This window comes from Nerophis ophidion, linkage group LG12 (assembly GCF_033978795.1).
Source record: "Nerophis ophidion isolate RoL-2023_Sa linkage group LG12, RoL_Noph_v1.0, whole genome shotgun sequence".
Taxonomy (NCBI): domain Eukaryota; kingdom Metazoa; phylum Chordata; class Actinopteri; order Syngnathiformes; family Syngnathidae; genus Nerophis; species Nerophis ophidion.
Genome location: NC_084622.1, coordinates 57,493,117 through 57,508,277, shown reverse-complemented (window position 1 = coordinate 57,508,277; position 15,161 = coordinate 57,493,117). Strand labels below are relative to the sequence as shown.

Genomic DNA, 15,161 nt, shown 5'->3' with positions numbered 1-15,161 from the left:
GTTGAATATTCAATAACATGGCAAATTCTTGCATCCAGCACACCTTACAACAGTGGTAATAAAAGATGCAACCTATGCTTAAAAGAGAAACTGTTTATTATACATCATCCAGATCTATCATCCCTCAACAAGCGCAGTGAAATCATTTCAACATGCCGCCACAGACGGAAACGCCTCCTAGTCTTGTGATTTTTTCCCACACCTACATATATATATATATATATATATATATATATATATATATATATATATATATATATATATATATATATATGTAGGTGTGGGAAAAATCACAAGACTACTTCATCTCTACAGAACTGTTTCATGAGGGGTTCCCTCAATCATCAGGAGATCTCCTGATGATTGAGGGAACCCCTCATGAAACAGATCTGTAGAGATGAAGTAGTCTTGTGATTTTTTCCCACACCTACATATTGCGCTCTACCACGGTATCGAGCACTATTCTCCGGATAATCCAATCAAGACATATATATATATATATATATATATATATATATACAGTATATATATTTATGCACTGTATATGTATATGTGTGTGTTGAGCTCCAGTTGTGGTTTTAATCACATGACTGTGAAACCTGTTTACTTCCTCTCGCTCTCTCTCTCTCTTTCTGCAAACAACACCGTCTTCCGGATGTTTCACTCTTTTATTATTTCTGGAGGAATCTTGTTTAGTGTTAACGTCTTTGGGTGTATTTATTGCACGTGGTGGTGGCAGCCATACTGTAAAATGATGGATCACTGGAGCTGAAAGCTGATTACAAGCTTGATTTACTGCAGGGCGCCGCTTAAATCATTCAACTCAGCTCTGTGTGGGATTGCAACATTTTTCATGTGAGGAAACAGTTGTAGCTACATCTACCAACAAAGTGCTTACCATGCACGCAATTTGATTTGATGTGTTTGTGTGCATTAGGTGACAACGCCTACAAGTGTCTACCCTCCAGTGACTATACCGCTTTCCAGCTGGACCGCTACCACTTCCCGCCCTGGCAGAACAGCGGGGATCTGTCCTCCTCCCTGCATCCCAACAGCAGCAGTAGGAGCTCCAGCCCCAACTCCAAGACCTGCAGGCCGCGGTCCACGGAGGACAGGAGCCCGGCCAGTAGTCAACAAAGCCACAGTGAAAGCACCCTGCTGGTCCCTGACCAGAACCCGGGCAGTGATAGTCCGTCATCCGCTCCCCCCAGCAAGTCCCAGTATGAGCCTTTAGACCTGTCCGTCTCCTCGCATCCCACCATGTCTCCCGCTTTACCGGTCCAAATGTCTGGCATGTTCAGCAACGACCTTCACAGCTACTCCACCGACCTTTCGGGAGTGCGGGAGGCCGCGAGCAGACAGGACGTAGGTGGCGAAGGCGAAGTGGAGGACCAGAAGAGGAACGGGACGGGCGGAGGCGAGTGGAAGATGCTGAAGGACGCGGGCGAGGCTGATATGTACGACAAGATGGGCCAGTGGGCTGCGGCAAGAGCGAGCATGTCCTCGCCTGACAACCTGACCCTGGATCAGATGAGCCCCTATCAGCAAGTTGGCCTCCTGTCGCTGCTCAGAGCCCAGAAGGACCGCGGCAGCATCCATCGGGGGAGCATGGATAATAACGTTACATCAGGTGAGCTCATTCATCATGCAAGTAGAGTAGGTGAAGTTATCAACATAAAAATGGGTTGGAATTGGGGGATAAATCACCAAAATGATTCCCGAGGGCGGCCACCGCTGCTGCTCACTGCTCCCCTCACCTCCTAGGGGGTGGAACAAGGGGATGGGTCAAATGCAGGGGGTAATTCCACCACACCTAGTGGTACTTGAACTTTAACAGGTTGCAAGTGCTGGCCTTTCATGTGAAAGTATATACTCCCCTCTAGTGGACAAATAGGTTCACTGCCTCTCAAAACTCTCACAACTCCAACTCTCTCAGGCTTTTTTATTTATTTATTTATTTATTTTTAACAGCATCGAGTCATGCTTCCTGTGTAATGTGTGACTTTGTAAGCCACCAGCTACCCTCACTTCTCTCGAAAACAAATAAGATTTACACCAGCTTTCATCACCTGACAGTGGAGGTGGGAATTGTGTGAACGAACCACGGCAATCACACACGACACACTTTACTCACACTTAAAAAAGTTTTTTTTTAAATGTATTTTATTATTTTCTCTCCCGTTGAAATGTGTTACTGGTTCTTACCGAGATGAGGAAGACACACGTGTGTTCCTGTCCTATCCGCTTTATGGACTGATATAATCTCCCGATGTGATGGGTTACAAAAGGCCCGAGCCAATTGAAGGCCCCCTGATGGAGAGGATTCCAGCTCTTGTGCCGGTTTGCAGATTTAATAATGCTGTCTCTCTTGAGAGGGGCTCCAACAGCTGGGGTCTTTGATATGCATGTATTAGGAGTGCAACATGATACACCTTCGCTCCTCTCCACTTCCCCCACTTTTTTTTTTTATTTTTTTATTCCGACACTCAATATGCTCATGTGAAAGACGGAAAAGTGCCTGTCAACTCCATTAAGGATTCACATCTGTTCCCTTTATTTATGATTCCAACAGCAACTTGTAGTTGTGTGTCATTCTGCACAGATGGTTATGACAATATGGCAAAAGGCACCTCTCCCCTCCAACGTCTCTCGGAGTCGTCAACCCGTCTTATAATTGTGTGAATGCTCCAAAGCATTCACACATATGGTTTCTTACACCAAAATTCATCGATTTATTCAACTTCTTCAGCTTGTTCTTTTTCTTCTCCAGATTTTGGCGCGCTCTACCTTCCACATTTTTCACCCAAATCAAACCGTTCCAACTTCAAACTGTTCAGCCTGTCCAGGAATCACGGGCCAAATTCCAAAAATTCCCAGATTTGCAGGTTTTCCGGGACATTTTTCCCATTTAAAATTAATTGGCCATTTTTCAAACTTCCACAATTTCCAAATTGTTTTAACCTATTCAAGCCATTTCACCTTCAGAATATTCCACCATTCTGGAAATTCAAACTTCCCTTCCCAGGACTGTCCAGAATTCCTGGTTATCCAAAGCCCTATTTCCACCCTTTTTTTCTGGAGACTACTACTTCCACTTTTTTCAACTAATTTCAACCGTTCTACCGTCACAACATTTCTCTTTCTCAGGACAAATCCTGGTTTTTCCGAAATCCTAGGACTCTCTTAATACCGTTTCTCAAATAAAAATGTTACTCCGTCAACATTACTCAACCGATTTGAGAAATACCAATACCAATCATTTCAACTCATTCAGACCATTCAAGTTTTTTACCGTGTTTTTCCCAAAAATTCCGGCTTTTCCCGAAATTCCCAATTTCATTGGAAATTCCCATTGAAATCAATGCCACATTCTTCAAAGTTCTACAACTCCAACATTTCTCATCTGATTCAAATGGTTCCAACTTCAAACAAATTCCACAAATTCCCAGATTTCCCAGAATTCCAGGTTTTTCCCATTTAAAATGAATTGTTCAAACTTCCACAATTTTGAATTTTTTTAACCAATTCAAGCCATTTCACCTTCGGAATATTCCACCATTCTGGAAATTCAAACTTCCCTTCCCAGGACTGTCCAGAGTTCCTGGTTTTCCAAAGCCCTATTTCTACCCTTTTTTCTGGCGACTACTCCATCCACATTTTTCAACGTATTTCAACCGCTTTACCAACAAAACATTTCTCTTACTCAGGAAAAAAAAAAGCAGTTGTTTTTTGAACTGGAAAAAATCCTGGTTTTCCCCAAATTCCAGGAATCTCTAAATACCATTTCTCAAATAAAAATGTTACTCCTTCATCATTTCTGGACTGATATGAGAAATACCAACACCAATCATTTCAACTCATTCAGACCATTCAAGTTTTTTACCGTTTTTTTCCAAAAAATTCCGGCTTTTCCCGAAATTCCCAATTTCTTTGGAAATTCCCATTGAAATCAATGCCAAATTCTTCAAAGTTCCACAACTCCAACATTTCTCATCTGATTCAAATGGTTCCAACTTCAAATAAATTCCACAAATTCCCAGATTTCCCAGAATTGCAGGTTTTCCGGGACATTTTTCCCATTTAAAATGACGGCCATTTTTCAAACTTCCACAATTTCCAAATGTTTTTAACCTATTCAAGTCATTTCACCTTCAGAATATTCCACCATTCTGGAAATACAAACTTCCCTTTTTCCAAGTTCAAAAAAAATTCCAGGACTTTCCAGAATTCCTGGTTTTCCAAAGCCCTATTTCCACCTTTTTTTTCTGGAGACTACTACTTCCACTTTTTCAATAATTTCAACCGTTCTACCGTCAAAACATTTCTCTTTCTCAGGACAAATCCTGGTTTTCCCGAAATCCTAGGACCCTCTTAATACCGTTTCTCAAATAAAAATGTTACTCCGTCAACATTACTCAACCGATTTGAGAAATACCAACACCAATCATTTCAACTCATTCAGAACATTCAAATTTTTTACTGTGTTTTTCCAAAAAATTCCGGCTTTTCCCGAAATTCCCAATTTCATTGAAAATTCCCATTGAAATCAATGCCACATTCTTCAAAGTTCTACAACTCCAACATTTCTCATCTGATTCAAATGGTTCCAACTTCAAACAAATTCCATAAATTCCCAGATTTCCCAGAATTCCAGGTTTTTCCCATTTAAAATGAATTGGCCATTGTTCAAACTTCCACAATTTTGACATTTTTTAACCTATTCAAGCCATTTCACCTTCAGAATATTCCACCATTCTGGAAATTCAAACTTTCCTTCCCAGGACTTTCCAGAATTCCTGGTTTTCCAAAGCCCTATTTCTACCCTTTTTTCTGGCGACTACTCCATCCACATTTTTCAACGCATTTCAACCGCTTTACCAACAAAACATTTCTCTTACTCATGACAAAAAACGCAGTTGTTTTTTGAACTGGAAAAAATCCTGGTTTTCCCAAAATTCCAGGAATCTCTTAATACCATTTCTCAAATAAAAATGTTACTCCTTCATCATTTCTCGATAATTTTTGAAGTTCAAAAAATTCCAGGAATTCGCAGAATTTAATTTTTTTTTCAAAATTCTTTTTTGGACCCTTTTTTCTGGCAACTACTCCTTCCAGATTTTTCTACGCATTTCAACCGTTCCACGATCCAAACATTCCTCTTAATTAGGACAAGAAACTATGTTGTTTGTAGAACTGGAGAAAATTTCCAGTTTTCCTGAAATTACAGGAATTCTTCTATACAATTTGTCAATTAAAAATGTTACTACTTCAACATTTCTCGACCGATTTGAAAAATTCCAACACCAACCATTTTAGCTCATTCATACCATTTAAGTTTTTTCCATTTTCCCTAAAAAAATCCCGCTTCTCCCGATATTCCAAAATTAAAAATATTCAGCCAGTTTGGGAATTGTTAGTTTTTAACTAACTATTGGGTCAAGGAGCGCTAAATTGCGCAACCCAATAGTTGGGTTTGGAATAACCCGATATTGTTGTGAGCATAACTCCAGCTTCCGTGTTAAATAATTTAAACCCAATAGTTGGGTTACGAATCAACCAACATTGAGTCAGCATAACTCAACTTTTGGGTTAAAAAATTAAATCCAGTAGTTTGGTTGGGAATCACCAAACATTAAGTTATCATAACTCAACTGTTTGGTTAAATAATTCAATGCAAAAAGTTGGTATGAAAAAATTAACCCAAAATGTTGAGTTAAAATAACTAAAATTAGGGGTTCGTCCTTATTTGAACCAGCAGTTGGGTTTAAAATTGGGTTTGTTACGTTTTGAACGAATTGTGATGCGCGAGGTGTCACCTCAAGATGCAGTAGGACCAGAACAAGCAGGATTGCAGGTAGGAGCTTGGTTTAATACAAAAAGTAAAAACACTGGTACAAAAACTTACAAAATAAAGCGCGTGCCAACGCACGGGAAGCTAATGCTAAACTTAGCATGTATGCAAAAAGAGTCCAAAGTAGCGTGCCGAATGCACGGAAGCTAAGGCGAAACTTAGCCAGATACAAAGAGGTACAAAACCAAACGGGACTGTTGCATGGAGCAAACGAACCATCCAGAATGAACTAATGTAGCAAGCAGGTTTAAATACTCACGTAAACAATTACCAACAGGTGTGCGTAGAAACAAGAGCAGGTGGGACAAATCAGAAACCATGGAGACAAGATAAACAAGGAAGTGCACAAACTAAAAAAATCGGAAGAGTCAAACAATAAACAAGAAACACAAAAGACTCAAAACCCAAAACCATATATGATCCGGAAGGCGGATCATAACAGGGTTATTTTTTATCCCAACATTTTTCAGTGTGTTGGACAGCCCTTGTGTGGTAGGCTCCAAAGTAGGATTTCACAGCATTCAATCGTATTTTTTTCACAGTTAAATACTGAAATCAAACTTTACTGTACCATGGTAACAAATGTCTAATACACAGCAATTAATTGCTATTTAGATGAATGCAATTATTTCCTAGTAATTGGCAGTGAATTTTCAGTGATCATGTTTACAGTGTATTTATCCTCGACCAGAGGGCACACACCCAGACAAGGATGTTTTTGCTCTTTTGTAGTCGATGGGTATAAGATAGGTACCTTTCACATTTGAATCGATACGGTACCAATTTCCGATACCTGGGAATTGATAAAGATACTACTTTTGGGTACCTCTGTGTGTGTTCATGTGTTAGTAAACGGTAAATAACAAATATATCCATCCATCCATCCATCATCTTCCGCTTATCCGAGGTCGGGTCGCGGGGGCAACAGCCTAAGCAGGGAAACCCAGACTTCCCTCTCCCCAGCCACTTCGTCTAGCTCTTCCCGGGGGATCCCCAGGCGTTCCCAGGCCAGCCGGGAGACATAGTCTTCCCAACGTGTCCTGGGTCTTCCCCGTGGCCTCCTACCGGTTGGACGTGCCCTAAACACCTCCCTAGGGAGGCGTTCGGGTGGCATCCTGACCAGATTGCCCGAACCACCTCATCTGGCTCCTCTCGATGTGAAGGAGCAGCGGCTTTACTTTGAGTTCCTCCCGGATGGCAGAGCTTCTCACCCTATCTCTAAGGGAGAGACCTGGAAACTCATTTGGGCCGCTTGTACCCGTGATCTTATCCTTTCGGTCATGACCCAAAGCTCATGACCATAGGTGAGGATGGGAACGTAGATCAACCGGTAAATTAAGAGCTTTGCCTTCCGGCTCAGCTCCTTCTTTACCACAACGGATCGGTACAACGTCCGCATTACTGAAGACGCCGCACCGATCCGCCTGTCGATCTCACGATCCACTCTTCCCTCACTCGTGAAAAATACTCTTAGGTACTTGAACTCCTCCACTTGGGGCAGGGTCTCCTCCCCAACCCGGAGATGGCATTCCACCCTTTTCCGTGCGAGAACCATGGACTCGGACTTGGAGGTGCTGATTCTCATTCCGGTCGCTTCACACTCGGCTGCGAACCGATCCAGCGAGAGCTGAAGATCCCGGTCAGATGAAGCCATCAGGACCACATCATCTGCAAAAAGCCGAGACCTAATCCTGCGGTCACCAAACCGGAACCCCTCAACGCCTTGACTGCGCCTAGAAATTCTGTCCATAAAAGTTATGAACAGAATCGGTGACAAAGGACAGCCTTGGCGGAGTCCAACCCTCACTGGAAATGTGTTCGACTTACTGCCGGCAATGCGGACCAAGCTCTGGCACTGATCATACAGGGAGCGGACCGCCACAATAAGACAGTCCGGTACCCCATACTCTCTGAGCACTCCCCACAGGACTTCCCGAGGGACACGGTCGAATGCCTTCTCCAAGTCCACGAAGCACATGTAGACTGGTTGGGCAAACTCCCATGCACCCTCAAGAACCCTGCCGAGAGTATAGAGCTGGTCCACAGTTCCATGACCAGGACCAAAACCACACTGTTCCTCCTGAATCCGAGGTTCGACTATCCGGCGTAGCCTCCTCTCCAGTACACCTGAATAAACCTTACCGGGAAGGCTGAGGAGTGTGATCCCACGATAGTTGGATAGTTGATTCCGCTCTTGGTTGGTAAATATGAATCTTTTTCCTCCCTTATTCTTGAGGCCCCTCCGTATAGAGAATGTTGCATTGGACAATTTCCCATGTGGTTTATAGCTACTGCGATGCGTTGGCGATTTGTCCAGGGTGTACGCCGCCTTCCGCCCGATTGTAGCTGAGATAGGCACCAGCGCCCCCCCGCGACACCAAAGGGAATAAGCGGTAGAAAAATGGATGGATGGATGGCTTGTATCTAAAACAAATTCTGGCTGTTTACTGGACTTTCTGCTAAATTTTGCTTTTTGTTCGTTAAAAAAAAAATGTAATAATTTAATGAGGTTATTATGCATTCATATGATTTTACAGTAACCTTAAAGGCCTACTGAAAGCCACTACTACCGACCACGCAGTCTGATAGTTTATATATCAATGATGAAATATTAACATTGCAACACATGCCAATACGGCCTTTTTAGTTTACTAAATTGCAATTTTAAATTTCCCGCCAAGTGTCGTGTTGAAAACGTCGCAGTATGATGACATCACCGGTTGTAGCGGACATTATTTTCCAGCTGGATCCAAGCTATAAGTAGTCTGCTTTAATCGCGCAATTACACAGTATTCTGGACATCTGTGTTGCTGAATCCTTTGCAATTTGTTCAACTAATAATGAAGAAGTCAAAGTACAAAAATAGCCTTTAGCCAGAAAAAACACAGCCGGTGTTTCCTTGTTTGAAATTCCCGAAAATGAAGCTTTATTATGGATCAGAGCGGTCAAGCGAACATGGATCCCGACTACATGTCAACCGGCAGTTTTCGGTGAGAAAATTGTGGTAATAAGTCGCCTCTTACCGGAGACATCAGCGGAGCTTCCGTCCTGCTGCAGCTGCGTGACTTCCCTCAGAGACTCTGGCGTCAACACACCCGTGGCCACACCCCTCCGACTTTCAGGCACCATTTAATCTCACTAAAACACTAGCAACACAATAGGCAGATAAGGGATTTTCCAGAATTATCCTAGTGAATGTGTCTAATAACATCTGAATCGCTCCCACAGCAATCAGCTTTTTTTTTTTCTTTCTTTGTAGTCCTTCACTCTAAATTTCCTCATCCACAAATCTTTTATCCTCGCTCAAATTAATGGGGAAATTGTCGCTTTCCCGGTCCAAATAGCTCTAGCTGCTGCTGGCTGTGATTGTAAACAATGTGAGGATTTGAGGAGCCCTACAACCAGTGACGTCACGCACACATTGTCTGCTACTTCCGGCAAAGGCAAGGCTTTTTTATTAGCGACCAAAAGTTGCGAACTTTATCGTCGATGTTCTCTACTAAATCCTTTCAGCAAAAATATGGCAATATCGCGAAATGATCAAGTATGACACATAGAATGGACCTGCTATTCTCGTTTGAATAAAAAAAAATCTCATTTCAGTAGGCCTTTAACCTTCCTCTTGTGTTAGCTTTCTGTTACCATCTCTTATGTTAACGGGTCGGTTTTGACCCATGTCTTAAATCAACTGTAAAATACACTAAAAACAATTATCTATCATCCAATTTGTTTCTCATCTCTTGGTTACCTCGTTAGGCTTGAAAATATTGGTTTTAATATTTTTGGTTTGGGCCATTGGGCCTTTTTTGTCAGTATACCCCTCGATTTCAATTTTTAAAAATGGTAAAACGAACCTCAAGAGAATCATATACATAAAAAAAAGGTTGTTGTGTTACCTAACTATTACTAAGGAGTATTAGAACACATCTCTTAAATAAATGTGTTTTATTTATTTTTTCATTTTAAGAATTTTAACTAAAGTAACATCTATGATGTTACGGGTCAATTTTGACCCATATATATTTACTTCAAGAAAAAGGCTAAAAAGTATTTTTTTCAGCAACAGAAATCCAACATCAAACAAACAACAACCAATCAAGCAAATGAAACCAAGAGAAATAGATTACTAGTTCCAAAACAAAATCAGAGTGGCAAAAAGTGACACTTTTAGTGTCCGTCTTTTGTTCGTTTTTGTACAGGATAACAAGGTAAAATGAGAATCCACTAAAGCTCACATGATTGGGAGAGGAGCTGGCTGTCAGTGTGTTCAGTTTTGGCTCTACTTAGTGCTTTATAGTCTTATTTTTATAACTGGGTCGAAACCGACCCTAACAACACCAAGGGCATAATTTCTACCAGAGCATTTTATAATTTAGTGAAAAAAATTAAAATGTTTTATTTTGTTGACAAAGAGGTTCCTGACAAAGTCAAAAAGCTTTCATGCAAAAAAATAAATGTATGTGGTGTTTTTATGCATTTTAAAAACTAAAACGGGTCGGTGCCGACCCTAACACAAGACGAAGGTTAATGGTGTTGTGGCCCATGTTGAAAACAAGTATAACAGTTGAAGTACTTTATGTCGGTGCACCTGATCTGAAAGTAGTAATTTTATTTTGCTAAAAAAACAAATAAAACGAAAAAATCCCAAATGTATGACAATCACACTCACATTCTCTCCTATGGACAATTGACACTCTCCTACACTGGCACACTGGGAAAAATCTGGAAGGGTTGCACATATATTCCTACTGTGTCTGTAAGAGTGTTTATGAGGTCAGAGGTTAAGTTCTCGAGTTTGAGGACTTTTCCCCAAACTGTTGCAAGGTGTCCTGTTATTTTGAAGAATGACGATTCTGCAGAGGGTGTACGAAAAGTACATCCTGGGGGCCATTCGCAACCTGCAGCTTATTTTTTTATTGGCCCACAGCACATTCAAAAAAACACTATTAAAAAAGGAACCTACAAAAAAATAAATTAAAAAAAATCATATAAATTACACATGTCAAAAGGAAAACCAACCAGGTCAAGATAAACCAGTTTCAAGGTGGGATATAAACATCCATATAAGATGTAAGTACATCAAACTACCCTGGACTCCAAAGGGTTAAGGAAAGAGATGTCCGATAATGATTTTGTTTTGACGATATCCGATATTCAGATATTTTCCTGCACTTAATTACCGATTCCGATATCAACCAATAACGATATAAACAGTTGTTGAATTAACACATTATTATGCCTAATTTTGTTGTGGTGCCCTGCTGGATGCATTAAACAATGTAAAAAGGTTTTCCGAAATAAATCAACTCAAGCCATGGAAAAAAAAATGCCAACTTGGCACTGCCATATTTTTTTTTACTGAAGTCACAAAGTGCATTATTTTTTTTAACATGCCTCAAAACAGCTGCTTGAAATTTGGGACATGCGCTCCCTGAGAGAGCATGAGGAGGTTGAGGGGGGGGGACGGGACAGGCGGGGGGTGTATATTGTAGCATCACGGAAGAGTTAGTGCTGTATTTATTCTGTTGTGTTACGGTGCGGATGTTCTCCCGAAATGTGTTTGCCATTTTTGTTTGGTGTGGGTTCACACTGTGGCGCATATTTGTAACAACAGTGTTAAAGTTGTTTATATAGTCACCCTCAGTGTGACCTGTATGGCTGTTGACCAAGTATGACTTGCATTCACTTGTGTGTGTGTGAAAAGCCATAGATATTATGTGATTGTGCCGGCGTGTAAAGATAGTACCTTTAAAGGCCTACTGAAATGAGATATTCTTATTTAAACGAGGATAGCAGGTTCATTCTGTGTCATACTTGATCATTTCGCGATAGTGCCATATTTTTGCTGAAAGGATTTAGTAGAGAACATCGGCGTTAAAGTTCGAAACTTTTGGTTGCTAATAAAAAAGCCTTGCCTGTACCGGAAGTAGCAGACGATGTGCGCGTGACGTCACGGGTTGTAGAGCTCCTCACATCCTCACATTGTTTACAATCATAGCCACCAGCAGTTAGGGCAATTCGGACCGAGAAAGCGACAATTTCCCCATTAATTTGAGCGAGGATGAAAGATTCGTGGATGAGGATAGTTAGAGTGAAGGACTAGAAAAAAAAAAGGCGAGGGCAGCGAGAGCGATTCAAATGTTATTAGACACATTTACTAGGATAATTCCGGAAAATCCCTTATCTGCTTATCGTGTTACTAGTGTTTTACTGAGATTTTATGGTACCTGAAAGTTGGAGGGGTGTGGCCACGGGTGTGGTGACCGCCAGTGTTACCGGTGGGAGGAGGTAATAGTCCGCAGCTGCAGGAGGACGCAGGCTCCGCTCATGTCTACGGTAAGAGCCGACTTATTAGCACAATTTTCTCAATGAAACCTGCCGCTTGACATGTGGTCTGGAACCATGTTCGCCTGACCGCTCTGTTCCATAGTAAAGCTTCAGCTTCGGGAATTTGAAACAAGGAAACACCGTGTGTTTGTGTTGCTAAAGGCAGCTGCAATACACTGCTTCCCAGCTCCATCTTTCTACTTTGACGTCTCCATTATTAATTGAACAAATTGCAAAAGATTCAGCAACACAGAAGTACAGAATACTGTGGAATTATGCGATTAAAGCATACTACTTATAGCTTGGATCGCACGCGTCATCATACCGCAACGTTTTCAACAGGACACTTGGCGGGAAATTTAAAATTGCAATTTAGTAAACTAAAAAGGCCGTATTGGCATGTGTTGCAATGTTAATATTTCATCATTGATATATAAACTATCAGACTGTGTGGTGGGTAGTAGTGGCTTTCAGTAGGCCTTTAAGGTTTATTGGCGCCCTGTACGTCTCCCGACGTCCGTGTACCACTCCGTACAGTGGCGTTGAAAAAAAGTCACACATTTTACTTTTTAAAACTGACACCAGATAATTTCCGATATTTCATTTTAAAGCATTTGTCGGATTGCCGACATCTCTAATTAAGAATATATGTGTCTCAATATTTCTGTCCTTGTAAGTGCAACATTTTAGGCAATCCCGACTGGGAGGAATACAGTAGTACCTCAACTTACCTGCACGTTGCATTCCACAATCAATCAATCAATCAATGTTTATTTTATAGCCCCAAATCACAAATGTCTCAAAGGACTGCACAAATCATTACGACTACAACATCCTCGGAAGAACCCACAAAAGGGCAAGGAAAACTCACACCCAGTGGACAGGGAGAATTCACATCCAGTGGGACGTCAGTGACAATGCTGACTATGAGAAACCTTGGAGAGGACCTCAGATGTGGGCAACCCCCCCCCCCCCCCCCCCCCCTCTAGGGACCGAAAGCAATGGAAGTCGAGCGGGTCCAACATGATACTGTGAAAGTTCAATCCATAGTGGCTCCACCACAGCCGCGAGAGTTCAGTTCAAGCGGATCCAAGACAGCAGCGAGAGTCCCGTCCACAGGAAACCATCTCAAGCGGAGGCGGATCAGCAGCGTAGAGATGTCCCCAACCGATACAGGCGAGCGTTCCATGCTGGGTCCCGACTAGCGGTCCATCCTGGGTCTCGACTCTGGACAGCCAGTACTTCATCCATGGTTATCGGACCGGACCCCCTCCACAAGGGAGGGGGGGACATAGGAGAAAGAAAAGAAGCGGCAGATCAACTGGTCTAAAAAGGAGGTCTATTTAAAGGCTAGAGTATACAGATGAGTTTTAAGGTGAGACTTAAATGCTTCTACTGAGGTAGCATCTCGAACTGTTACCGGGAGGGCATTCCAGAGTACTGGAGCCCGAACGGAAAACGCTCTATAGCCCGCAGACAACCCATCTCTTCACTTAAAACTCTCGTATCTCAAGTCAGCCCCGCCCATTGATATTAATTCAAATCATCCCTCCCAAAATACCACCATTTTTGACATGTAACATGCCTTTTGAAACTGCGATGAGGTGGCGACTTGTCCAGGGTGTACCCCGCCTTCCGCCTGATTGTAGCTGAGATAGGCACCAGCGCCCTCCGCGACCCCGAAGGGAATAAGTGGTAGAAATGGATGGATGGATGCCTTTTTATAAATAAAAACAAACTTTTAGACAATAAATATTGTTTGAAAAAACATTGCAATAGCTTGAACCACAAACAAATACATTAGTTTTATGAAATAATGTAGTAATATTGTTCAGCATTTACCTCAGGCACCAGACCAAAGCAGTGTCTCCTTCGGGCTGCTTCTCTGTCAAGCGTTGCCAAGTGCGCTTATTATCAGCGACTTGTTTTCATAGAGCTGGTTGCTTGTTTCTCTGGTGACATCTGGCAACACAGTGACAATGTGAACTAGGAAATCACTGTTTATGTTCCACAGATGCAGTATTTATTTTTTTATGTATAAGTTTTTGTTGTTTGGACGTTGGGTTGCTAACATGTAGGACATATTTTTGGATTTGGTCTTTTCCCAGCAGGCACAAGACATTCAGTTCAGTTCAGTTCATTTTCAGTTTATTCCGAACATGCAGACGATTCAATGTAACACGTCACACAATTCCAGTTGTTTCATTACAGCATGTCTGAAAAGGAGTAGGAAGAAGCAGAGCTTATTTAATCCTAGCACTATTCACAACGTAGCGATTTTATCGAATTTCCTTCTTCTCTGTAACATAACAGTGAACAAATAAATAAATAATAATAATAAATAATAATAAATAATATACCACAGTAAGCAAACACAGATTAAATACATAAATAATCTTTGTCTTAATAAACAAAATAAAAAAATAAAAAGTGTTCAAGATCCATCCATCCATCCATCCATCCATCTTCTTCCGCTTATCCGAGGTCGGGTCGCGGGGGCAACAACCTAAGCAGGGAAACCCAGACTTCCCTCTCCCCAGCCACTTCGTCTAGCTCTTCCCGGGGGATCCCGAGGCGTTCCCAGGCCAGCCGGGAGACATAGTCTTCCCAACGTGTCCTGGGTCTTCCCCGTGGCCTCCTACCGGTTGGACGTGCCCTAAACACATCCCTAGGGAGGCGTTCGGGTGGCATCCTGACCAGATGCCCGAACCACCTCATCTGGCTCCTCTCGATGTGAAGGAGCAGCGGCTTTACTTTGAGTTCCTCCCGGATGGCAGAGCTTCTCACCCTATCTCTAAGGGAGAGCCCCGCCACACGGCGGAGGAAACTCATTTCGGCCGCTTGTACCCGTGATCTTATCCTTTCGGTCATGACCCAAAGCTCATGACCATAGGTGAGGATGGGAACGTAGATCAACCGGTAAATTGAGAGCTTTGCCTTCCGGCTCAGCTCCTTCTTCACCACAACGGATCGGTACAACGTC

General features: G+C 42.2%; 1 protein-coding gene across 1 annotated transcript in view; it reads left to right on the top strand.

Moving 5' to 3' along the window:
- The window catches only part of LOC133562853 (zinc finger protein 536-like), a 100,517-nt gene that overhangs the window by 41,099 nt on the left and 44,257 nt on the right, over nucleotides 1-15,161 (top strand). The window contains exon 3 of the mRNA XM_061916658.1: nucleotides 938-1,630. Coding sequence (XP_061772642.1) covers nucleotides 938-1,630 — 693 coding nt within the window. The remainder of the gene's footprint in view (nucleotides 1-937; nucleotides 1,631-15,161) is intronic.